The 27,027-nt window shown below is 39.4% G+C and overlaps 4 protein-coding genes across 12 annotated transcripts; 3 read left to right on the top strand and 1 right to left on the bottom strand.

Moving 5' to 3' along the window:
• Positions 1-12,627: 12,627 nt before the first annotated feature.
• On the top strand, positions 12,628-13,515 carry LOC121744133 (protein BIG GRAIN 1-like A). The gene has a single exon (XM_042137573.1). The coding sequence runs from the start codon at positions 12,647-12,649 to the stop codon at positions 13,436-13,438; it is 792 nt and encodes a 263-aa protein (XP_041993507.1). The 5' UTR covers positions 12,628-12,646; the 3' UTR covers positions 13,439-13,515.
• A 2,959-nt stretch (positions 13,516-16,474) lies between these two features.
• Positions 16,475-21,785, top strand: LOC121744145 (mechanosensitive ion channel protein 10-like). 9 transcript variants are annotated; one of them, XM_042137586.1, is made up of 8 exons: positions 16,475-16,608; positions 16,689-16,864; positions 17,054-18,491; positions 18,567-18,687; positions 19,137-19,430; positions 19,528-19,730; positions 19,836-20,139; positions 20,258-20,594. In XM_042137586.1, the coding sequence occupies exons 2-7, from the start codon at positions 16,807-16,809 to the stop codon at positions 20,095-20,097; spliced, it is 2,376 nt and encodes a 791-aa protein (XP_041993520.1). In that variant the 5' UTR covers positions 16,475-16,608; positions 16,689-16,806; the 3' UTR covers positions 20,098-20,139; positions 20,258-20,594. The 9 variants fall into 9 exon arrangements, 7 of the variants coding, with proteins under 7 accessions (XP_041993520.1, XP_041993521.1, XP_041993522.1 ...); XM_042137587.1 differs by having other exon boundaries at positions 16,479-16,622; positions 16,795-16,864; XM_042137588.1 differs by having other exon boundaries at positions 16,494-16,608; positions 16,795-16,864.
• Positions 20,900-21,667, top strand: LOC121744575 (ubiquitin fusion degradation protein 1 homolog). The gene has a single exon (XM_042138164.1). The coding sequence runs from the start codon at positions 20,900-20,902 to the stop codon at positions 21,665-21,667; it is 768 nt and encodes a 255-aa protein (XP_041994098.1).
• A 1,273-nt stretch (positions 21,786-23,058) lies between the features above and the next one.
• LOC121744146 (ylmG homolog protein 2, chloroplastic-like) lies at positions 23,059-24,288 on the bottom strand. The gene is made up of 3 exons (XM_042137592.1): positions 24,007-24,288; positions 23,459-23,640; positions 23,059-23,381 (listed from the first exon to the last, which is right to left on the bottom strand). The coding sequence occupies exons 1-3, from the start codon at positions 24,232-24,234 to the stop codon at positions 23,174-23,176; spliced, it is 618 nt and encodes a 205-aa protein (XP_041993526.1). The 5' UTR covers positions 24,235-24,288; the 3' UTR covers positions 23,059-23,173.
• Positions 24,289-27,027: the final 2,739 nt, after the last annotated feature.

The raw sequence follows: 27,027 nt of genomic DNA, 5'->3' as shown, positions 1-27,027 counted from the left end.
ACTCTAAGATTCTTGAAATGGGCAATCTTTATATTTAATAAGATTCCGACTCCTATTATTGTCATAAAACTATTTCTTTTGGGACAGATCATATGCCTAAAGGCTAAAGCTACAAACTTTTTGTTTTAATACAAAAGTTGCCTCCATATTATATTTTGAAAACTAGTTGACATCGACACTCTGCGACACATGGATCAACTTTTCCCGATTTCATATCCTAACTGAAATTTATGTTTATTGAAATGTCTTCCATTACTTGTGGATTCTCATTCACTGCAGTTGCCGGATCAAACCGGGTAAATAATGACTGGCATTCACCTATTGTCTATTGAAAAGAGATAAACTAAGGTTGATTAGTTCATTAATTAATTAATATAAAGTCATTAGTGGGCTTAATTGATAACTGTGGAGGCAGTTTTTTAATAAGAAGATGCTCTAATTATTGCTGCCTGACGTGCGATTAAAGACAAAGTAGGGTTTAAATGTCATACTTTGAGTTTAAAATAAGAATGGCTTAAACCTATTTGTTTATGGTGTATAATTATTCAGTTCACATTGTGACACATGTGGATATGTGATGGTTTGACGAATTTTTGATGGTGATGAATGCAGGAAAATGCAGATCAAGACACAGAGATTTACGTGGTTCGATTTACTGAGGTAAATCTACGTCCACGGGAAGAAAAGAGGGCAGAGTTGTATTGCTTGATCTGTTTTCTACAGCTTACAATACAGACTTGCTATTTGATATTTTATCTCTAGAGAGCTTCTTTAGAATTTAACCCTTTTCTATCTGATCTAAGTTCTATTTATACATTGAACTAAGATCGTGGCTTGCATCACCACTAATGATGGTTGTGGATGTCGTGGAGGTCATGGAGATCCTGCATGGGTCCACTATCCTGCATGAGATCCTGCATGAGTCCACTATCTCTGTACTTGGTCCACTATCCTGCATGTGATCCTGCATGAGTTGACTATCTTCCAGTTCGGTCGAATACTGAGACCGAACTGCTGAACTATTGCCGAGCAGCTTTAGCCGATCTGAGAGTGGAGCTTGACTGGTCGGCTTTTACCGAGCTGTAGGCTGGGGCCGAACTCTTTGGTAATGTCGAACTGATTGGTCGGCTTTTACCGAGCTGTAGGCTGGGGCCGAACTCTTTGGTAATGCCGAACTGATACTCTTCCTTGGGCTTTAGGCTGATGGGCTGTCACTGCTATTGGGCTTGTTTAGTCCGTACTCCATCACTACCCCCCCCGAAAAGCGAAGTGAATCACTTCGGCGAAGCGAGTCACTTCGGCATTCTGGATAAAGGTACGGGGGAGGCTGACGTTAGAGGACGTGCCTTGCGCGTGACTGCATTAAATGCGACAGTAAAATCCGGCCGTTGAATCCTGAAAAGGTGGGATTCGAAACGGTGCGATGATTTTGAAATCTTCTCCGAATCTGATAAATACGTCTTTTCTTCATCAGTTGAACACTTTTGCTATTGCTTCTTCTGCATTATCTCTCTTTTGCGAAAAAATTTCCTTCCGCTTTCAAGAATTTTTTCAGAATTTCTTCAGACTTTCGAAGAGTAAGAACTATGTCTTCTTCTTCTTCTTCTGAGTCAGGTAGCGGTAGGAAAGGGGGCAAGGGGTCTTCTAGCCGGAAAGAGTCCGGGGAGAAGACTGTAGAATACTTTCACAGCGTCTTGAGTAAGGACACCGTGATATCTCTACACGAAAAATATCTTCTTCCCGGGGGGAAGGCGGTGGTTCCCGACGATGATCATAGGGCTAACGACCCGCCGGAGGGTTATGCCACCGTTTACGAAGCCTGCTTAGAATGCGGGCTTCGTTTCCCTCTTCCCCCTGCCTTTGTAGAGCTGCTAGATTTTTTTCAACTCCCTCTAGGTCAGGTGACTCCGAACTCTTGGAGGCACTTATCGGCCTTTGTTGCCGAACTGCGTAGGCTAGACAAGGATCTGTCTCTGAGGGCAATCCTTAATTTTTTCCAGTTTAAAAGGAAGGGATCTTGGTTTTACTTGATCCCTTTACAGCCTTTTAGGGCCTTCTGCAAAACCAAATGGCCGAAATGGCAAAACCGCTTCTTTTTTTATAATAGGACAGCGGCTCCGGGCTTTCCCTGGAGAGGGCCGAAGTCCGTGATTCCTCATCCTCGGTTAGAACCGTTGGCCGAGCTCGAGGGCGAGCTCAATAAGATTCCTATGATTAGGAAACAGTACTCGGAAACTGAGCTCGTCAAGGGCGACCTCGTGTTCAATATCTCGTCTTCGGACGAAGAAACTGAGGGTGAGGATTTCTTTTTTATGCTTTACTGCTTTAGCAGCGAAAACTAACCTTGTTTCCTTGCTTTTTGGCAGTGTACATGCTGAATAAGATTAGCCGCAAATCCTCCGAGCTTAAGGAGCCGGAGAAAGAGAAGGCTACCAGCTCGGCGTCTGATGCCGAGAAGAATCCGAAGAGGCAAAAGACCTCTTCGGATCCAAAGAAGCCGGAGTCGACTTCGGCAAGTAGGAAGGGGAAGACCCAGAAGCCCCCAAGAGCGCCGGAGAAAGACGTGGTCTTGGCGCCTCCTTCGGAGCATATCTGTGAGCCATTTTTATGGCCCACGGACTTCGCCGAGGTGAATTGTCTTCTTGATTCTTTGGCTTTGCTTCTTTCCTGTATTTTTGGTGCCCTCTGTTGACTTTTTTCTTTATCCATTTTCAGAGGAACGATATGCTCTCCAAGCTCGTCGCCGTCGAACTCTCCAAAGCGTCCAATGACTATGCTGAGATGCAGAGGAAGTTGGCGGCTGCTTGTCATCGGGCCGAACAGGCTGAGGCCAACTTTGAGAAGGCCAGAGCTGCTAGGATTTCGGCCCAGGATGAAGCTCAGTTTGCCAAAAACCAGCTCGTCATCCAGCGAGAGCAGACGAAACGGAGGGATGCTGCCGCCGTGGTTGCCCAAGGAGAGGTTCTCCGTGCTTTCGCGGAGAAACTCTTTCTGAGCAACCAATTTTCGGCCTTTGTCGGTGATCTGCTGAAACTGATGACCGATAAAGCCGAGCAGGGGCCTGAAGTCGTCCTGCCGCTGTACGGCCGGGAGATAGCAGCTCGGCTCCAGAGTCTGCCGGTGCTTGAGGAGCTTGCTTCGTCCTCGGTCCTGCTTTCTGCGGACCAAGTTCGTAGTTGCCGAGCTGACCGCGATGAGAATATGGAGGCTATCTTTGCCTCCATAGGGTCAGTTTCACCCGCTCCAATTTTCCACGGAGAGGGTGAGACCGAGCAGCTTGAGCAGCTGGTCGGTGATGAGCAGGCCGAGCAGGAGGCGCAGCAGATCGGCTATGGGGGCGCCGAGCAGGCTGGGGGGAGCAAGGAGGCCGAGGCTGAAGCTGAGGCAGACAAGGAAAAGGAAGCTGAACCTCACCGAGGAGCCGGAGACGAAGCTGGCGGAGTATGATTTCGTCTCCCTTCTCCTAGTTTAGTTTCTTCCTTCTTGTAAGATGGCCTTGAAGCCCTCCTTGTGTAAAAAAATTTTTCCTTATGTATGAAAAAATTCTTCTGTCTACCCTTGTGTCTTCGTATAGCTTTTCGTACTCTCTTACTCCTGTTGTGGTTTACTACCTGCTCGGTAAGCTGAAATGCCGAACTGACGTAGCTGCTTTGTATTCTTAACTCTCAAGGAGCTGGAGGTACTTCACTGGAAGCGGCTGTACTCTTCGGCTTTAGACGAAGCTGAGAAAAGAGCTATAGCTGACCAGATGAAGAATGACGAACTCTTGGCTCGTTCAATGAAGCTGGAGGCCGATAATAAGGACTTAGAGTCCGAAAAGAAGGATCTGGAGGCCGAGCTGAACACTGCCGTCGCTGAGAGGACTGCGTATGAGGATTTCATCTGCAGGCGTGGGGGAATGACCATCTCTGAAGTTCAGGAACGAGTTGACGAACTGTGGGAGGAATATCATGTACTCCGGAGGAACAATGCGCTGGAGAGCTCGGCTTGCCAACAAGTCGTGAAATCATTGCGGCGCTGGGCTTCTCGGTACGACATAGTTCTTTCCCGGCGTCCCTCAATTGAGAGATTCCTCAGGCATTTCCCGTCAATAGATGCTAGTACTCCAGCTCAAACCTCTGATTCACTTGCTCAAAACCCTACTCCAAGTCAGCAACGAACTCAGGGACAACCAGAGACGTCAAGTCGAGGACGGACTGAAGTTCGCAGAGGAGCTGTGGTTATGAGTGAGCAAGATCGGCAAATGCTTCGTGAAGAGACTCTTCGCCGCCGAGGTGCTAGGGCTTCCCGGGCTCAGAGAAGAGGTGGCAGGTCGATTAGAGCATCTCGTCGACCTGCTTATTCTGCAGCTGCCTGGAACGCCCGAACTCAGCTTCACGAGGATTTTGTGAATAGATGGCTCAACTTTAGCAACCCTGGACAGTAGAATAGTCCTTTGTAATAGCGTAACGCCATCTCGTAGGGTAGCGGAGTTGTGTGCCGAACAAGATTTGAAAAATAAAATTTTGTTTTCGCTTCTAACACTGTATTTACAGCTTAGCGAAAAAATTTCATCGTACTTGTCCTCGGTCTTATGAAGTAAACTTCTTTGACCGGACTTGGTCCTTGGTCTGATGAAATAAACATCTTTGACCGGACTCGTCTTTGGTCTGATGAAATAAACATCTTTGACCGGACTCGTCTTTGGTCTGATGAAATAAACATCTTTGACCGGACTCGTCTTTGGTCTGATGAAATAAACATCTTTGACCGGACTCGTCTTTGGTCTGATGAAATAAATTTCTTTGACCGGACTAAGCTTGTGTCTTAATTTGGCGAGTTTTATCGCTTGGATCGGACTTTCCCTTGTCCTAATTCGGCGAGTTTTATCGCGTGGATCGGACTATCCATTTGTTGCAGTTCGTTTCAGACGAATTGCTTGTTTTTTAAGCCGAATTGTGGTCTTGTATCTTCTTCAGAAGCTTGGACTCACAATCGTTGGCTTATTGTTGCAGTTCGTTTCAGACGAACTGCTTGTTTCTTAAGCCGAATTGTGGTCTTGTATCCTCTTTAGAAGCTTGGACTCACAATCGTAGGCTTATATATGTTCTAAAAAGGGGATCAGCCTTCGAAGAACAAGATACCTCAGCAACATTTGTAAGAGACGACACGCACATAGACAAAACACACCTAGACAAATAAAAAGCACATAGAGAAAAACTCACATAGCCTTAGGACCGAACTAGACACAAGACTGACAGACCGGACTGTCTCTTACAAATGGAACTTTTTGAGGTTGGAAACGTACCATGTTCGGGGTACTTGTGCTCCTGACACGTGAGTCAATTTGTAAGACCCTTTGCCGAGGACTTCTGACACCCGATATGGACCTTCCCATGTGGGTTCGAGTTCGCCCAGCTTTTCTGCTCGGCTTACTTCGTTGTTTCTCAAGACGAGATCTCCCACTTGAAATTGCAGCTTTTTCACCCTTTGGTTATAATACCGGGCTACTTGCTCCTTGTACTTGGCTGCTTTTATGCAGGCCAATTCTCTTCTTTCTTCGGCCAGATCTAGTTCGGCTCTCAGTCCGTCATCATTCATTTCTGAGGAGAAATTTAGAGTTCGGGGACTGGGTATGCCGATCTCAACCGGAATCACGGCTTCAGTCCGTTTGCTTGTGGGTGGGAGACCGAGCTTTTAAACCTCTGCTCTATGACTTCAGAGACGATTTAGTCTTCCCGGCAGGGAGAGCGTCAATAGTTAGGATTACTCCATCATATTGCGGCTCGTTATCGTCTTCGGGATCCTGTTGCCTTTTCGGATCCTGAGGAGCGCAGTTCGCACCTCCCTGCTTTTTGTTCTTTTTCGGCTGCTTGCTTTGGTATTTTTTTAACGTCCCTGCTTTCACAAGGGCATCAATACCTGCAGCCAAATGTCGGCACTCCTCGGTATCGTGACCGTAGTCTTGATGGAAGGAGCAATATTGATCCTGAGGTCGGCGCGCGGCCGATTTCGTCATCCGCCTTGGCTTTTCGAACATATCGGAATGCAGTTCGAAAATTTCCGCTCTTGACTTGTTCAATGGTACGAACTGAGCGGGCGGCTTCTCAGGATTGAGACGTGGCCCCAATCGGTCTTGCACCGGAGTCCTTTGAATCCTTTCAAAAGGAGTTCGGCGAGGATGTCCCTGATCGCCAAAAGGAGTTCGGCGAGGATGTCCCTGATCGCTATGATCGGGCTTCCTCCTGTCTCCTCGGGATGAGCTGTCTAAAGACCGTTTGCGACGGTCTGCCTCATCGGCACGGGAGAACTGGTCCGCAATGTCCCACATCTCTTGAGCTGTTTGCGGACTGCATTCCACGAGCTTTCTGTAGAGAGCTCCGGGCAGGATTCCATTTTGGAATGCCGAAATGACAAGTAGATCGTTGAGATCATCTACTTGTAGGCATTCCTTGTGGAATCTCGTCATGAAGTCGCTGATCTTTTCGTCGCGACCTTGACGTATAGAAAGCAGCTGAGCCGAAGTGATCCGGGCTTCCGCTTTCTGAAAGAACCTCCTGTGGAAAGCATCCATTAGATCTCGGTAAGATCTAATGCTGCCTTGGGGGAGGCTATCGAACCACCTTCTCGCGTTCCCGATAAGCAGCTCGGGGAACAGCTTGCACATATGGACCTCATTGAGACCCTGGTTCGCCATATTATACTGATAGCGTCCCAGGAAGTCATGAGGATCCACCAACCCGTCATAAGTCATCGACGGAGTTCGGTAGTTCTGTGGAAGGGGAGTTCGGGTGATATCGTCCGAGAACGGAGTCTTCAATGCTCCGTACATGGCGAACCCGACATCTCTTCGGTATGGAGGAGATGGAGATCTCCTGTGATTCCGGTACCGAGGAGGAACAGGAACATGTCGGGGTTGAGGATTCTTCTTCCTGGAAGACACGGCACTACTGCGGTAGTGACTTTCATGTCTGGAGGAGGAGGGAGAATCCACCGTTTTCGTCTTCGGCTGTTGGCTCTTTTGCAGGAAGGCTAAGAACTCATCCTGCTTCTCAGCCAAGAACAGCTTGACAGCCTCATTCAAATCAGGCTGCTGGGAAGACTCGGTGTGTGGACCTTTTGAGCGGCTTGTTCCTTCATCGTGAAAACTGGAAGTAGCTGTCTCCCGAGGCTGTTTTCCGGACCTGCGGGCTGGACTAGCTTCCTCATGGTTTTCACGAACGGTATTACGGGTAGTGTGTGATCTGGTATGCATTTTTTTGGGGTGGAAAAAGGGTCAAAAATTCGCTTTATCACAAATTTGGTTCTCTGTTTCCCACAGACGGCGCCAGTGATGGTTTGGCGAATTTTTGATGGTGATGAATGCAGGAAAATGCAGATCAAGACACAGAGATTTACGTGGTTCGATTTACTGAGGTAAATCTACGTCCACGGGAAGAAAAGAGGGCAGAGTTGTATTGCTTGATCTGTTTTCTACAGCTTACAATACAGACTTGCTATTTGATATTTTATCTCTAGAGAGCTTCTTTAGAATTTAACCCTTTTCTATCTGATCTAAGTTCTATTTATACATTGAACTAAGATCGTGGCTTGCATCACCACTAATGATGGTTGTGGATGTCGTGGAGGTCATGGAGATCCTGCATGAGTCCACTATCCTGCATGAGATCCTGCATGAGTCCACTATCTCTGTACTTGGTCCACTATCCTGCATGTGATCCTGCATGAGTTGACTATCTTCCAGTTCGGTCGAATACTGAGACCGAACTGCTGAACTATTGCCGAGCAGCTTTAGCCGATCTGAGAGTGGAGCTTGACTGGTCGGCTTTTACCGAGCTGTAGGCTGGGGCCGAACTCTTTGGTAATGCCGAACTGATTGGTCGGCTTTTACCGAGCTGTAGGCTGGGGCCGAACTCTTTGGTAATGCCGAACTGATACTCTTCCTTGGGCTTTAGGCTGATGGGCTGTCACTGCTATTGGGCTTGTTTAGTCCGTACTCCATCAATATGCATACGAAGACACCTATGAATAAAATTAGATTTTACGTTTGAGATTTAATAGGACATGTTAAGTCTCAAGTGCATGGTTATGAAATTTATTGCTTAGATTAGTAGAGTAGTAGTAGTAGTACTATAAAAGAGTGGTTGGTTTATACTTCCACTTTGTATTTTTAAATTATAAAATAGATTACTTATATTTTTCAGCAAGTAGTAGTATAAATTATGTGGCCCATTTTTCCTCTATAATAAAATATTCCATTTTCTTATGAATACTCAAATCTTCCATTATGCTAGTATTATATTTTCGATTGTATCCCAATTCTGAAAAAAGTAAGGGAATATTTACAATTTCAGTATTTATAATATGTTCCATAAATTTTGGTATATAAGGTCATCCGCAACGCTGGCACTTATCCGTCCCTTAAATTATTATTCATGGGCCCCACTGTATTTTTTTATCACATCTCTTGACGGAACCTGCAACCCTCCATCTCTTATCTGTCCCTTAACCGTCTCTTAAATTACTATTCATTCAATTTTATTTTTTATTTTTATTTCCAACAAATTCAATTAATAAAAACACACTTCACTAAAAAATAAAATAAAATTACAACATAAAATAAAAATACAACTTAGAATTCCAAACAAAAAACACACATAATTAAAATCCTAAAAAAATAAAAATTACATAATTTAAAATATAATTTTATAGAAAATAAAAAAACTACTCCGCAGGTGAATCATCCCCCGACGGCGGCGGAGGTGCACTGAAGCCACCTGGAGGCGGAATACCAAGTTGTCTTGCCATAAACTCAATTCCGGTAAGGTAGGCTTGGTATTGGGGAGGCGTCATGCGGGAAGTGTCCGCCATTGTGGCGGTCATGTACATGGACATTAGGGAGTTCGAGGGTGCCCCCGAGCTCGAGCCCGCCTGGCTTGATTCGGCTCGGCCCCTCCTCCCTCTAGCCTCATTCGCCGCATTTCTCCCTTGCGGCCGACGGCGCCCACGGGAGGACCCCGGCATTGTCTGCCATGCCCTCAACCTCCTGCGAGGCAAACTCTTGTGCGGAGATAAGTTGTACAACACCTGTTGTGTCTATGGCCGTGGCGGAAAGCTGAAAGCTAAGCACCGTAAGGTGATTTCTCGGATTGGTCGGATAAAAGCTTAGTTTGTTGCTATTGTTTTTGTAGAAATTATAATCTTTCATCCATAATCCAAGTATCAACTGTATGAGGATGTCATGCCATTTCGCAATATTTGTCATGTTTTGTAATAAATTGAAATAAGACAACAGACTAATTTCTGTTAACTAGTTGATACAGCTTTTCGATATTGACATTCCTGGAAAGATTACCTTCAAGGAATGGAACACTCTTACTGCTGGGGAGACTCCCGCCATAGTGGACACGGGTATACAAGTATACATTGCTGATTGACTCGATATTTGTAACTACTGCTTTTGTGAGTCTTACCATCTCGATTTGTATAGGAGTCAGGCAAATGTATATTTTGTGTTGGTCACAAAAAGTGGCTTTTATTCCATCTATATTAACTCTCCTCTTCTAATTTCTTCATTATCTAGGAATATCTTTCAATGATTCTGACATATACATGGGCTATTTCATTCTTGACTATTGCTTATATTCTTATCGGGTAGCCTAGTTGATTTGCTATCCGGGAGCATTCAACATGACCACAGGTCCTCTGCTATTGCAAAGAGCAAGGTGAGATTGACGTTGCTCTATTATTGAAAAATAGTAGTAGTAGTAGTAGTATCAAATAATAAGGCAAATCTGCATTTGTTGGAATTAGCTCTTGATGTTACTACTCACTATCGCGTTACCCTTATGCAGGGCAGTCGACAACCAGCCAACCCCAGCCACTTGACTCTCCTTTTCCTGTTTTTGTGTGTCAATGCTACAAGACTGTTCCATCATTTTATCAATGATGTCTAACATGATCTGAAAGTGATTCATTTAATCCTAGCACTGTCAGAGGGACCACTTCACATCCCGAATATGTTTTGGTCGTTGTACATTAAATGTCTTGTATTCATGTATATTATGGCCGTTGACCCTACGGATCATTACTCTAATCAGACGAGACGAGTTGCTTCCGGATAATAATTAATTACTCCGTTCTCATCTATTATGGTTGAACCAAAGACAAAAAACCATCTAGTGATGATGGTTGGGTTGGGTTGGTTGTGCAATAATAGAAGGGCAGCTAAAAAAATACAAATAATGGAGTAGTATCTTTTTTATGTTATCAAGTATAGCTTTTGTTTACTAACGACAAAATTTGATAGTTATACATAGCAACTTGTTCACCTGCTCGACATGCTGCTGGGTGGGGCCATTCTACACTCATCGGGCCGGTAAGTTTGTGGGTGGAGAGACAGTAATGGCAAGAAAATATTTGGTTACAACTCAGGAGATATATGTCTGCATTATACAGAACAAGTCACCATTTTTTCTGTACGGTGTTTGTCTGGTTTCGACAGTTTGGTGAAGTTGTGAACATGATGAGGCGATAATCGTCTCAGAAATCGACTATTCACAAGTTGATCTTCAGAGGTGAGACAAGAATTCTCTTATAAAATCAAGCATCTGCATTAGTAGTTTTTATGTGTGATTTTGAAGCTCTACCAGCTGGTGGATGTGGGGAGGTTGGGATGAAATGTTGAAATGCTATGTTGCCTGTTTCTTGTTTTCATGGGCCAATGCTGTCAAGGAAGTTGTTGTTGCAAGATTTTGTGGATAAATAGAATCTTGTGGTGGTTCAGCTTTACGATTTCAGCTAAGATCAATGTGTTACTATATTCGTTACCAAATCTCAACTAATTTCTTCAATCAAACTTTTTTTAAGTAGGCTTAAACGTCTCACTCTCGTTTATTGAATTTATCTGATTATTATTATCTTTTATTTGAATATACTTATTGTACTTGGATTATGTCAAACCTTGTTTTTTTTAGTTCAAATTGTAACTGTCAAAAAACAAAATTTATTTATTTATATATAGTTGAAAAAAGTGACAAGAAAAACCAAAACCAAAAACAAAATGAAATTGAAAACATACACGGTTGGAGATGTTCAAAACAAATAAATATTTTGTGTCTGCTCCAATTGTGCTTTTAATTGTGTTAAAAGTAGGTTCTTGTCTCTAATTAATATGCATTTATACTTGTATCTACTTTTAATTAGTTCATTTATTCTTTACTTTCGTGTTAAAATTAGGTTCTTGTGCGTCTGATCAGCTCGAAAGATAAATTTATGTGACGTTTAGCTTCTAGACATTAATTTATCTTAGGATTTTGCTTCTAGCTCATACAAGTAAAGAAACATTTTTTCAAAATTATACAATTTATTTAATGATGATAGAGGTGTCTGCCTCCAATTAAAGACTATAGAGATTTCAGTATAGATATTCATACTATTCAATCAGAAGGGAACGAACCTAATTTAAAAAATTGAAAATGAATATTATATTTTTCCCTATTAATTATACTTATCTCAACGTAATCCTAAAAGTTTAAATCAACCAATATTAATGATAAACTATTTTTATCTCTTTAAAAATAATAAAATAAATTTGTAGCATATTATTATTCAATTTGATGTGGTAGTTACGTGCATGTGCGCAGCTCTTAAGTTAGTAGTTATTAGTACTTTGGCGGTGAACAATTCAACGTTAAAATAAATTATTACTCAAATTTGAAGAATTCAAATAATACATTAATTGTTAGATAAAAAACTTTATTATTTGATTCACCAAACAATGAAATATTAAATTTCTGAGGAACCGACTACAACACGTACATTCGTTTCACATGCCTTTAAATATTGAGTGTTTCAAAATATATTAATTTAAGTATTATTAAAAGTTTGCAGTCACATTATCACTGCGCATAAAAAAAATAATAGATACACATAACATAAATTAATAATTAAGAATTTTGATTAATACTCAAATACTATTTAATTATTTTATTTTAATAATTACTTATTTCATTTCTTGGTTTCCTATATATATAGTCATTAATAAGTTTCAAAAGAAATTTTTAACATTAGCCCTGAAAACAATTATTAAGCCGTAATTGCCTGCCACTAAAATTGCTACTTCCAAAATCATAATCAATAGTTAAAGGCCAATAAAAAGTCAAGTTTCTTATTTAATGCTTGACTTAATAAAATAAATAATAATAATAATAATAAAGATTATTTAAGTGTTTCTAGTTTCACTAAAGAAAGTTCATTATATTTTGACCCAATTTAAATCCCAGGCTTCAGCTGTGATAGCAAATTAAACCCAATTTTTTAAATGTTTTAATATTTTAATTTTTGTTTTACTACATTTGAGTCTAAATTTATTTGCATAATACTCGAGCTAAAATAATTAAAATATTCATCCAAGATTAAACTTAAAATCAATCAAAATGTATTGGAACTTTATTAGTATTTGAAATGTGTTTTCCATATCACAAAAATTGGAAATTGTAACCTAGCAATAAATAAGTTAGAATGATTAATCAGACATTATGTATTGAACAAAATTAATGCTGGCTTAAATTTTATACATTTATTAATGAATTTAGTTTTGGCTCCCTTTTATATCATTTCAATCGCCTCATTTCTGTCTGTAATAGTTTCCGACGACAAAATCAAAATGTATTCAAGAGAGAAACAAGAAATTCGGAAATCCCATCGCAACACTCCTTCATTCTCCTCATCTCTCCTCGACGAAATCTGCCGCTCCATCGACGACAAGCCAGAGCCCCAAACGGCGTCGCTTTCTAACGTCGAGAAATGGATCGAAAACGACAGAACACTATTCCGTCGCCGTCGCCGTCCCCGATGCGACAACTGCCCTAGACCGATCCGCACCGGCGATGGGGAAAAGGATCGCTATCTCTTCGACGAGTACGAAGAGCAGGAGAGGAACATAGCAGCATCCACACACAATCTGCTCAAATCCAAATCCAAATCCAAATCCACGGCGATGAGAATCTACTCCAATCTGAAGAAGATGAAGCAGCCCGTCTCTCCCGGAGCGCGCCTCACCACCTTCCTCACCTCCATCTTCAATCGGAACAAGTCCAAACGCGGCGATCGGAGCCATCCGGTGAACACGACGAAATCGCCGAGCAAGTTTACCGCTGGGATTCAAATAGTAAATAATGACCTTACACGTGCGACCGTCAATTATGGGGACGCTTTGCCACGTGCGACCCACCGAAGGCCCCCCTTGCCGCCAAATGCATTTCAAAATACAAACTACACTTTTCATAAATCGCGTTACGAGGAGGAGGAGAGTGACGGTGATGCCATTAGTGAGTCGAGCTCCGATTTGTTCGAGCTCGACCACTCGTCTTTGTTTGGAATTAGGAATAGGCTTTGTGAAGAGCTACCGGTGTATGAAACTACTTTTTTCCATCAAAATCGCCGATTATTTCGATAATCCAAATCGATTTTATGTCTTTTTAACCTTATTTTGTTTGGTTTTTCTTGCGTAGGATTTATGTATATGAATGAATATATTGCGAAATTAATGTAATTGTAGTGCTTTTTTTAGCGCTTCTTTTTGTAGCTTTTCAGTTTGTGCAAATTCATGATTGAATTACTCAAATATGTGCTCATAATTCATATAACCATTAAAGTTGGACTTCAAGTTTTTTGGCAAAACTCAAATTCATGATTTTAATCATATATACATTAATACATATTATGTACATATGAAATTGTTATATGATGATTTGTTTGTCGTTGCTTTAATTTTAAAGTAAATGCTCTCTTTTTTGGGTCGTGATTTGCATTACATAAATAATTATGTTTACAATTTCCAAGGTTCAATTTCAAAATGTAGTACTACTATATTCAGATATTGCAAAAGATTCAATTTAATGTACGAATTGTTCATCGATCACTTATATTGTCTCAATTATTACAATAAATACAAAAAAAACTTAATTTAATTTTTCGAAATATGGACTAGCATTTAAAATATTAGATATCCATCAACTCAAAAAAGGATATCCATAAATAATAGTAGTCGTAACACAATTTCATTGAATGAGACTCGTCAGAATCAGAAACATGGGCGAGAATGAAAATCAATACTCCATATAAATTAAAGTCCGAACAATTACAGCGGATATAATTGCTATACCTAATTGAATAAATGTGAAAGTACAAACATAGATGCTGTAATGAGAAATAGGACCATGTCATACAAAAAATTAAATATTTATTTTATAATTAAAAAAAAAAGATTGAGATATGAAATTATAAAATGAATTAAATATCTTTGTGGTACCATCGCGGTAAACCCACTTTTAAGGTGTAATTATATGAATCTCATAAATGTTTGTGATTATGATTTATAAATAGCTTGAATATAATAGTACACTACTTATTAATTAGAAAAATACTAGTAATAATATTTTTAATTAATAGTAGTACTATACTACTTTGAAAGGGTAAGCAGGGAAAAGGAATCTTTTTAGTAAAAAAGAAAACATGATCAAATGATTAGCAAAATAAATTATCAATGCAATGTAGTACTTATTATTGATTGTTAGTGGTGGATTTGTAACTGATCCTGTCCCCATGTACGTGGATGGCCAAAGAGATTAATTTAATTCAATTTGGCGAATTTAAAAATATTTGTGTGAAGGTTCTGCCTGCCTTCGAACCGAATTAATTAATAACATGATAATTATTTGGGGCATCCTTAATTATAATCAATTCATTGAGCTTCATCATTATTCAACGAGGGATGCATCTCTCAATAAAAATAAATCTATATTACATTAATTAATTTGCTTACGAAGAAGTACTTGGTTCGTTCAGTTTGATTTTGGAAAAAATGAAAATATACCAAATAAATAAAGTTCTCTTAATATAAATGTTCTCTTTAATTAGGATAATACTAATATTGTGATAAGGAATTACTTTTATATAGTTATTGATATACTACTCCAATTCTCCTGAGATTATTTTGTTATTGGGTCAAAAAATAATTTATCTTTGCAATACTCAGATTTTAGCCCATTAAGAAAAAAATTGTTAGGCTTTTAGTCAATTAAGTAAATCCGACAGAATCAAGCCCACATAAATAACAAAATGAAGAGAAAAAAAAAGAACAAATGTCATCAATATGTATAAATTTGAAAAAAAATGATTTATTTTTTTCAAAAAAGGAAAAACAAAAACATTATTTCCATCCCTCTATAATATAATATCCTTGAAATCAAGTCAATATCAAATTATAACAACTTTTGATTTTATTTTTTTGCTTTATAGAATAGTGGATGGTATATCCCACTTTATAATGGAAATGCCTTCCTTTATGAGAAATTGGCGTTATTACAATCGCTTTTTCTCTGTATTTTTGCTCACTAATTATTGGTGGCCAGAAAATAAAAATACATGTTGAAAAGTTGTGAGGTAGACATACATGGGCATCTTTGTATGGGAAAAAGCATATTAGATGGTGTAATAAAAATAAAATAAAAAAGTATAGCCAATTAGCCATACATCATCATCTCTTGCGGAAATCCAAAAGTGCCGGCCAAGAATTTGTATAGTATTTGATTAATTAAATTACTCTTAAAAGTTTATCTAATACAGTAGTTGCCAACTCACAACAGTAATATCAGGATATCTTATTAGATAAGTAAATACTCCAATATAGTAACAAAATTCCCACCATCAAATCACACACACACACTAAAAAGGTTAGGATGTCAAAATCATGCTAAAATATTTAAATTCCAACTAAAATGGAGTAAGGATTACTCCTAGTATTAAATAAGTGCAACGCCCATCTTAATTAAAGTTAGTACTGAATAAATTCTTTTGTACACGAATAATGATTACTTCTTCATGTTTTTGTCTTGAATAGTAAGAGTAACTTTATCACTTTTGTAATTATAGAGGAATAATACTATAGTCGGCTTCACTTTTTTGTGTACTTAGAAATATCACAAGTATTATAGTATTATAAAAAATATGAACTTTAGTTAATAGCATCCACAGCAGGGCGGATATCCTGACGGACAAGCACTAGGATATCCCAAAAATATCTTCTGCCACGTTATAAGGACATGTCACTGCACAATAGCGGACAACCCGGCGGACAAGCACAATAATAAAATTCACAAATACGCGATTACGGAATTAAAACTTTGACACGAATACGGAAGGGGAAAGTGCAATAATAATTTTATTAAATAAAAAAAATTAACATAGTACAATTAAAAAAAACGATTTAAACAAAGTACATGTTAGTATGCCTTGAATCTGTATAGTTTGCCGATAGCCGAACGGGGGTCTATGTTTTTTGTTTTAAGCCTTTATTTTCGACAATCATGTTGTGCATGATAATACATGCATTAGCTTGTCGCTCGTCCGTGGTGCAAATGAAAATGAAGTGCAACAAGTCGTATATATAGAGTTTTTATAAATAAAAAAAGCGAAAAAAGGTATCATCCGTCGGGAACCCACAATAGCGGACGAACGCCTTATCCGACGGACGACCTCTCGTCTTTGGCTCGTCCTTCGACCGCTCGCCGGTTGTAATAGTGGACGAGCGGCGTGGATGCTCTAGCACTTGTGTTGATAGACGAAGTAAGCTAGTGAAAGTAAGGAATTTGAATTCCAATGTTAGCATAGAATTTGTTATTCAAATATTTCTTCTTCTCCGTCAGCTTTCTGCATCTTTCTTCAACTGCTCGCTGTCTCTTTCACACACACACTTGGACTTACTATCTATCTGTTTGCTGAACTCTCTCCCTCCCGCAAACACATACTCAGAGGCATGTGAAGATGAAATTTGTAGTTGATCTCGTTTGCGAAATACTGCCGCCGACAAATTATTTCTCTGGTAACAGATCCTGCTACTTTTTAGTATGAAGTGCTTTCTAGTTTTTAAATTAATTAGGTTTTGGCAGCTTAGACGTAGGGTTTCTCTTCTAAGTATTATGGTAGCTAGAATTTACTAGTGGAAAATGGCTTATTGTCTTCTCATTCTCATTCTGCTCTGTCGTATGTTTTCCCCTGTTTTTACTGGCAGGTTTTCAAACTATGGATGGAAATGATAGGGCTCGAAAAGGTACCGTAGAAATTAGCATGATTGGGAATCAGAATATGACGGGTGATATGATAATTGACGTTTCTGAAGATGCAAAACCTAACTTTTCCGGAGCATCACCTCTTAGAGAACCCAATGCTTCGGCACTTAGTGCTCAAAAGTCACCACCGATGAGTTACGCCTCACCTGAAGCTGTGAGGATTAGTGCTAGTAAGCCTCCCAAGATCCCCACAGCTGAGGGTCTCACTAGCCGAAGATCTTTATCCAGGTCTGTTTATTCTAAGCCAAAAGCTCGATTTGGTGACCAATCCGTGTCTCTTGATGGTAAGATGTTTGATGAGAGTGGGCCGGAAGTGAATGTGGTTCACAGTCGGGGGGGGGGGGGGGGTGCTTCGCCTAATCATGTGAAGGCGGATGCTGGTAGTGCTAGCGTAAGGGATAGGACCGTGCCAGTAACTCCCAAAACCCCACTTATGAATTCCTTTAGGGGACTCGATGAGGATGAGGAAATATATAAGAGGGTTAGCAGCAGGAAGAAGCTAAAGTATAGGAAAGTGAAAGCCAAGGTTTTGGTTGAGTGGTTGATATTTCTTTTTATTCTTGGCTGTTTGATTACAAGTTTGACTGTTCATAGGTTTCGAAACATGATGCTCTGGAGATTATGTCTTTGGAAGTGGTTTGCGCTTGTTATGGTAACCTTTAGTGGCATGTTGTTTACTGAATGGCTGATGAATTTTGTTGTTTTGTTGATTGAGCTAAATTATTTGCTGAAAAAGGTATTGTATTTCGTTTTTGGCCTGAAGAAGATTGTTCAAGTTTGCCTATGGTTGGCTTTGGTGCTTATCACTTGGGCTCTGCTGTTCCGGGAAGGGGTGGATAAGTCATCACATGCTACTGCCAAGATTCTGGATCTTATAACTTGGACTATTGCTTCGTTGCTTATTGGTTTGTTCTTGTGGCCATTGAAGAATTTGTTGCTAAAGATCTTGGCGTCTTCGTTCCATGTGAACACATTCTTCAACAGGATTCAGGAATCAATCTTTCACCAGTACATACTATTTTCACTTTCTGGCAAGCCAGTCATGGAGGCGGAACAAATGTTGGGGAGATCAAGCAGTAATGTAAGTCATTTTAGTTTCCGTGTCACGAAGAAAGATAAGGAAGGCAGGGAAAAGAAGGAGAAAGAGGTGATTGATATCAATAAGCTGCATCAGATGAAGCAGGAAAAGGTCTCTGCCTGGACCATGAAGATGTTAGTTGATGTTATATCTAATTCAGGGCTCGCCACAATTTCTAATACTCTAGATGAAAGTGTCTATAATGAGGGCAATGAACAAACCGACAAGGAAATAACAAACGAGGAGGAGGCAATTGCTGCTGCATATCACATTTTCAGAAATGTTGCTCAGCCTGGTTGCACGTAAGAAATTCATGCTTTAGAATTGTGCCTGCACCATCAGTGTTTATATATCTTCACGTTTTCATTATAATACAGGTACATTGACGAATATGATATGAGGAGATTTATGATTAAGGAAGAGGTTGACATTGTATTTCCGATGATTGATGTGGGTGAGACTGGGAAGATTGACAGAAAAGCTTTGACCGAATGGGTGGTATGTCCTATTTTCTCATTAAGTTTAAGAGAGTGTTGCATTATTATAATCAGTAACCTACTAAAACAAAATGAATTCAGAGGTTAAGATTCATAATTCATTGCAAACCAAAATCTGAGAAAGCATAATTGCGATTGCAATATACTGATGAGGGTAAATGAGTTTATCTAACATATTGATGGCACCATACAACTTATTTTATTTCTATATAGATCTTAACACACTCTGCATGTGTATACATATACATATTTTGGCAGTATATAGTGTTTATATTTGGTACTCCTACGTTGTTTTGGGGCACCCCCCCCCCACTTATTATATGGCTATGCCTTAATATCATTCTTTGCAAAGTCGTTCATAGATGTCAATCTGAATTCTGAAATGACGTAGTTTAACTGCAAATGACTAGACACAAGATCTCTGCTAATCCATTTTTCATGTTTATGCAGGTGAAGGTTTACGAAGATCGCAGAGCACTTGCCCATGCTCTTACAGACACAAAAACTGCTGTAAAGCAACTGAACAAGCTTATTACAGCGCTTTTAATGATCATCATTGTGATTATATGGCTTCTCTTGACGGGGATAGCGACCACCAAAGTGCTAGTTGTTATGTCATCTCAGCTTGTTGTGGCTGTTTTTATGTTCGGAAATACTTGCAAGACTATATTTGAAGCTATTATCTTCGTATTTGTGATGCATCCCTTCGATGTGGGTGATCGCTGTGTTATTGATGGTGTTCAGGTGACTTTTCTAAATCTGCACATGCTTCGCTATTTGCTAACTTCTTTTCATTAATCATGCTGCTCTCTTTCATTCTTCCATCTGGGGAAAACTGAAGATGATCGTGGAAGAGATTAATATCTTTACAGCTGTCTTTCTGAAGGCCGATAATGAGAAAGTGTATTACCCAAATTCTGTTCTGTCTATGAAACCCATAAGCAATTTCTACAGAAGTCCAGATATGGGAGATTCGCTTGAGTTCAGCATTGATTTCAAGACATCAATGGAGAAAATAGGCTCTTTGAGAGAAAAAATCAAGAAGTAAGTTATGTTTTAAAAGATGTTTCTTTATTTAGTGCAAATTCAGTTAGATATCTAATACAGTAGTACTTAAGATTGTGTTCATGTCCTACTTTGAAACATCAGATACTTGGAGAAAAACCCTCAGCTATGGCATGAAAATCACAACCTCGTCGTTAAGGAGATTGAAAATGTGAACAAGATAAAGATGGCCCTCTTTTTCAACCGCACCATGAACTTCCAAAACTTTCCAGAGAAGAGCAGGCGCAGAACCGAGCTTGTTCTTGAAATGAAAAGGATTTTTGAAGAGCTGCATATCAGATATGATCTCCTTCCTCAAGATGTCCATCTCAATGATTCTAGAACACCAACGGAAACCAGCAAATGAGCTCCTCCTCGAACTCAAGAAACCAATAGGTGTCCTCTCTAAGTAAGTTTCCTCTCTCCTTAATAGTAGTATGTCATAGCTTCCCATGGCATATAGTAGTAATTTTACTATTAGTTTGTTCTACAAATGCTGATGAAAGAACTGAGTCTGCTCTTATCAGATTATGATGATGTGATTGCTGCAAGATTGAAGGTCATACAGCAAGGTTGAATTGGAGGAGAGCAAGAAGCACCAATTTTGCCATATATGTCGGGTTGTAAACCCTTGAGTTGGGCATGCAGGGCCGAATACTTAATAGTATTTTTTAAATCAGGTAAACCACTATATATGAATGGTATGGATACAATTGAGACTGAGGGGGTCAAGTAGGTTCTACAACATTTTTTGAGGGTCTGAATTGAAATTTTTTAGTATTTAAGACCATAACTAGTGTTGAGCAAATTCTGGTTGCATGGGCTCATTTTTATTTATCCAGTTTGCAATCGAATTCTGAAGTAGTCAAGGGTTCAAGATTGGTTATATTTACGTAATTAAGTTGAGACAAACTTGTATCGATCTGAGTTTAATTAGAGATCCTTATAATTAAGGTAATAATAATATGTAATTATGGAAATATGGATATTAGGTAATTGAATGAATTTCCGTTATTTAAAAAAGGCAAGAACAAATATTTGAGTTTTTCTTTTCCTACTCAAACTCAAACTAGGTCCCTCCTATAAAAACACAGTAAAGCATGATGAAATTCACAAGTCTAAAAATCTAATCGAAGTATTCCTTAAAATAAAATTAAGTTTGGTGAAACATGTCTGGGTGGGAATCGAGCGATGAGCCGAGTTTGTTGGAAGAAGTTCTGATGTGCCTCCCCTTCGACACGTACCGCAATCCGGAGCTGGAATCGGGCAACAAGGTGGTGCTTCCACCATCGTGTCTGTCCCGGCTGAAAGACATGGGCGTCCGGTTCCCTTGGTTGTTCAAGATTGAGTCGTTCAAGTCGGAGAAAAGCTCCCACTGCGGTGTGCTGGAGTTCTGTGCGGACGAGGGGTTTGTGTACGTGCCGCGGTGGATGATGGACAACTTGGGGATCGGAGAGGGGGAGGATGTGATCCTGCGGGACGCATGGGCGATGATGGGGACGCGGATGAAGCTGCAGCCTCACGAGGGCGCATTCCTGGAGGTGGGGGATGTGAGGGGGGCGCTGGAGGGGGCGCTGAGGGGGTTCTCGTGTTTGAGTAAGGGGGATACGATTGGGGTGAGGTGTGGGGAGAGGGAGTTTTTGGTGGATGTGCTCGATGTGGGCCCCGGCGGAGATGTTATCTCTCTTATTGACACAGATTGCGCCGCCGAGTTTGCTACGCCCTTGGACTACTACCTCAACAAGGAGGAGGAGGAGGAGGAGGAGGAGAAGGAGAGGGAAGGAGGGGTGTTTAGGGCGTTCTCGGGAGTGGCGAGGCGACTGGATGGGGGGAGGTGCGCGGTGGCGGTGAAGAAGAAGAAGAAGGAGGACAAAGATGATGATCAGGAGTTTAAACCATTTAGTGGAAGAGGTCGTCTCCTTGGGGGACCTTTCTAATTTCATACTCCTACTCCATTTACCTACCTACACTTTCTACTTTTTTTACTACTCTATGGTGTTGTTATCTAAGTATATGCTTGTTGGAGTAATCAAAATTTGCTTCTTGTTTCCAAAACCATCATTTATGACTAAATTGTACTCCTACTTAGTAAGATGTATATGCATCTAACTTCCCACAAATCGGATTCATATAATTAATTCCTAAACTTGGTTACTACATTAATTTTACATGGTTAATATGTGAATTTTGCATTAATTTATTATCACACTTATAAAACCGTCCGTTGACCCATAACCTTTCGATTTGTGGAAAATTAGTACTTATAAACTATTTTTTGCACAAATCGGATACTCTTCTACATCAAAATTCAAAATTTGTAATTTTGGACGCCTGCTTACAAAGTTGATAGCAAATTCTTTAAATAAGAAAAGAGTAGTAATAAATTATATTCATGTCATTAAACGCAATAAATATTAAATCCCAAATTAGGCTATATAATACTAATACAAATAATGAGGTTACGATGGTTTCATCATGATATATACGGTCTACTATGGAAACCATTTTAGGACATTTCTTCTGTTGTCAGCAGTAACTACATCATTAGTTAATCTTTCACTCGGTGGCTGCCGTGCTATAACTTCCTTTGATCTTCTCATTAGATGGTTGTGATCATCTTGAGAGTGCAAAATTTGCACCTGTATCAAGTTACCATCTTTATCCTTTTATTAGGGTCTGTTTTTTTGTCTCCCCAAGACTCTGTTGTCACATTTTTCACTAATTTATTATCCATTTTATGCTAATTACTTCAGACTTGATGAATGCAGCCAAGTTAAGGATGATTGTTTATCTGCTACTGCTTCATCTTGTCGTTGGCCCTGATGGACTCTCGTCTTTACACTTTCGTCCTTGATCTGTCCTGTAGGTAGTTAGTAACTATCATGTTTGGTCTCTTTCTTTCTTCTTTTACTCACTTGTTGGTAGTGAGTTTGTTTTTGGGCAGATAAAGCTTAAAGTAGATTTTTTGGTGAGCAATACAGGAGTTGCTTGCTTGTTGTCGACATCCCTAACTCATGTCATGCATGACTTGGATTGGAGCTTTCAAATCAAGGTGAACGATTGCTACAGAGCTTAAATTGTGTTGGTTGTCCATCTATCATTACTAGACATCCTTTATTCTTTATGTTATTTACATTTGTTTGGTTCTTACTAACGCTGGTTTATGACTCGACATTTTTGCCTTCATGTGACTTACCAGTCTTGTGGTATCAATGAGCTAGCAGTTGAGGCAGGAATAAGGCAATGTAACAGTCTTGATGTTCAGTTTAATTTATTTCTAATCTTGATCAGTGTTCTATGAACGAGAAGGGTAAGAATAACAATGAAATGAGTGAATCTGCAAATTTTGCTCCAACTTATAAAAAACATGGTTACATCAACTCAAAACTTCATTCTGTGTAAGAGGAAACAGAAAATACTGTAGAAAACATTTTAGTGGAGTACTACTTTTTATGAGTGTTGGACATTTTAGCAAGCCTTGCCATCCACTTCTCCTGCAACGTCGTGGGAGGTGGGAGTTCAGCAGGCAATGCAGCAGCTGTGCTTGTGAAGGCATTTAGTACAAGAAATGCTAACACTGGTGAAAGATCCAAGCCACCCAGTGGTGGAATTAACCCTCGGAATATGTTCAAATATGGGTCACACAGTGTGCTGCAAAAACAAACTCCCATTGTAATACTAATAATATAAGATGCAGAAGCTTAGTAGGAGTATGATCCAATCCATACCTGAGGGGGCTAACAACGGCGGGAGGAGCATTAGGAAACCAAGTCAAAACCAATCTGACAATGAGCAAAGTGTTGTAGATGTTCAAGAAATTGGAAAGGCCACTAGCAACCACCACTCCTGCCACAGAATCACCGGGCAAAATGGCTGCAAAGTTATGAGAAGACAAGTTCCTGCGGGGAATCTTGAAACAAATGCATGTGTGTTTTAGGTTGAGTTACTCCATAAGACTAGATATATGTGAATAATCACTACCTGTGTCACATTAATATAAAGTACTCCTACTAGATTGGTCACATTACAATGGAATAACTTGAAACAATATTCCATCTCCTTCTACAGCTAACATAAAACATACGCATACATGGAAATTCCAACTATAGGAACCCCACTAATGAGTAATCACTAAACTAACTCTCCAAAACTAAGTTCAAATTCCTAAACTCCAAATCTGACATAATCGACTATGCACCACAAAATCACAAATCAATTCAAATATATAGTAGTACTGTAGTAAAATTGTGTTGTGTGTTACAGTGTTAGAGAGAACCTGCAGCTGGAAGCAGCTATGAAGATAAGCAGGAAATGATAACACTTTATCAACAATCTCATTTTGGGACCTCATACCATCCACCATTTTCACGCAATTTTCCACATTTGAAGCAAATGTTTTCTGGATTTCGCGAATACCTCCCACCAAAAATCGATGCGCAAAAGGGGTTGAAGAAATTGGAAATATCTGCAAATTTGGAGCGCCCAAATTCCGCTCTTCCTCCATTGACGTAGGCTTACAATTTAGGAGAGGCTTACAATTGGATAAGTTAAGACTACTCCATATAAAATTAGTTTCATATTACCCCCTCAACTTCTTCGATTTTACGAATATAAATTACGTGTAACTGGGCTACAATCATATGCTTCAACCATGAAATTGGCCCAACTTTATTCTTGTTTGTGTGGCTTTGTAACGTGGGCTATGTGACTCCTAATAAATGGGTATTTATACCCACATCTCACATTACTATTATTTAAGTAATTGAGTTATTTATTTTTTAGTAATTTTTTTAAAAAAATTATCTATTTTATTGTACCTTTTAATTTATTCTATCTCCATTTTAAAACATCAAACACGTAGTACTATTTATTAGTAATTTTAATACTCAAAAGAAACGATCCAAGTAACTAGTGATAAAGTGAGTACTAATAGGGGTGTTCGGTCTGCAAGATTGTATCCTGTGATTAAATATGTAGTGTTGTTTGGTTCATAAGATTCAATACCACAACTCAATCTTATATGGATAATCATGGGATAATAGTTATAGCTAACTCACTATAACTAAAGTAATCTCACAATTCCATCCTATATTATATTTTAGTACTATTTTATTTAAAAAATCGTAGTATTTTGTAGTTAAATTGGAAATCTTGAATGATTGTCGCTTTACACTTACCTTTCCCACCAAGTTGTTATATGCTATGGACTTTGTGGCGTTTTATGGAACATAATTGATATTTTGTCTTGTTCGTTTATTCTTTAATAATTTATCTCAGTTTAATACATTGATTGAAAAAGTAATAATGCAAACACATTTGGGGAAATATATTTAATTCATTCATTAAATGAACACGTGATTATGATCATACATTGTTGGAACCATTTTCATCTTCAAAATGATTTGCACGTGATATAGGACCCATCGTATACCTCTCTAGAGTATCGACATTCCCCTATTTATGACAAATAAAAAGAATAATAGTAGTAAATAGTAATATAACAACATCAATAATCATCATCATCATCATCATCATCATCATCATCGTATACATAGTACTAATACATCAATAAATAAACCATTCCTACTTTTTAATATATGCAAATTCTATCATAAACAATTTAGATGGTGCCCGATATATAAAGCGACCAAAATTTTATGTTAATAAGAGTTTACTAAGTCTTTAAGTACATTTTATATTTAGATTATACTTCACCCGTCCCTGAAAATTGGTCACATTTCATTTTCTACACTCATTTTGGAAAAATGATAAAGTAAGAGAGAGAATAATATAGAGAAGATTCTTATCTACATTATTTCTTGAAGATGGTAATCGAGAGAGATAAAGGCCAAAGGGTTAAACATGAGGGATATTTGCAGAGAACAATTTATAAGCTCTCTTATTTCTGTGTATTTGTGTGTATTTCAACGTTGTACAATGACTCCTTTTATAGGAGAGAGATACATGTATTTTTGGTAATGAAATCAATCTACCCAAGGTAATACCCCTAATTTGTGTAATTCCTACTAATTGATATATTATTATTACATTCCATGAATAGAAGATACTAGGGTTTGACACTCCCCCTCAAGTTGAGCTACGGCATCTCCGATGCTCAACTTGCCCAGAGCTTCTTTGAACATCTTAGCATTCACCGCCTTTGTCAGGATGTCTGCAAGTTGATCCTCGGACTTGACAAACGGGAACTCAATAATTCCCCCTTCCAATTTTTCTTTGATGAAATGACGGTCCACTTCTACATGCTTAGTCCTGTAATGTTGCACTGGATTTTCTGAGATGCTAATGGCTGCCTTGTTATCACAAAATAACTGACTCTTCTGTTGAGGAGGAAAACCAATTTCGGTGAGTAGCCTTCGCAACCACATGATCTCCATCAGACCACTCCTGATTCCTCGGAACTCAGCTTCTGCACTTGATAAGGCCACTACCTTTTGTTTTTTGCTTCTCCAAGTCACTAGATTTCCTCCTACAAACGTGAAGTATCCACCAGTTGATTTTCGGTCGACTGGATTGCTTGCCCAATCTGCATCAGTGTATCCACTAACTTCAAGATCATCCTTCTTCTCCAAGAGTACCCCATATCCTACTGTCCCCTTCAGATACCGTACAATTCTTAGGGCAGCTTCCATATGATCCTCTTGTGGCCTGTGCATAAATTGACTTACTATGCCTACCGCATAAGTAATATCTGGTCTGGTATGTGACAGATAAATCAACCTTCCCACCAAGCGTTGATACTTTTCTCGATCTGCCAGCTTTGCTTCTTCATCGATCTTCAAACCATGGTTGGGAATCATAGGAATGTCCGAGGGTTTGCACTCTAGTAAGCCAGTTTCTGCCAATAGATCTAGTACATATTTCTTCTGCCTCAAGAAGATTCCTTGCTTAGATCTCAACACCTCAATTCCCAAGAAATATTTAAGTACTCCAAGATCTTTCATTTCAAACTCCCTTGACAGGTTCTCTTTCAGATTCCTGATTTCTTCCTTGTCATCTCCTGTAATGATCATATCGTCGACATAGATGATCAAGCATGTTACCTTATCATCTCTTTGCTTGATGAACAAAGTGTGGTCAGAATGACTCTGTTTATATCCATGCTTAGACATTGCTAGACAGAATCTTCCAAACCAAATCCGAGGAGACTGTTTGAGGCCATACAAAGTCTTCCTTAGTCTACACACTTGTCCTTTCTCAAAATCATCCATACACCCTGGAGGAACTTCCATGTAGACTTCCTTATCTTTTTCTAGCTCCCCGTGTAGAAAGGCGTTAG

The sequence above is a fragment of the Salvia splendens genome, chromosome 8 (assembly GCF_004379255.2).
Source record: "Salvia splendens isolate huo1 chromosome 8, SspV2, whole genome shotgun sequence".
NCBI classification, from domain to species: Eukaryota; Viridiplantae; Streptophyta; class Magnoliopsida; order Lamiales; family Lamiaceae; genus Salvia; species Salvia splendens.
This window is presented reverse-complemented; position numbering and strand designations above follow the sequence as displayed.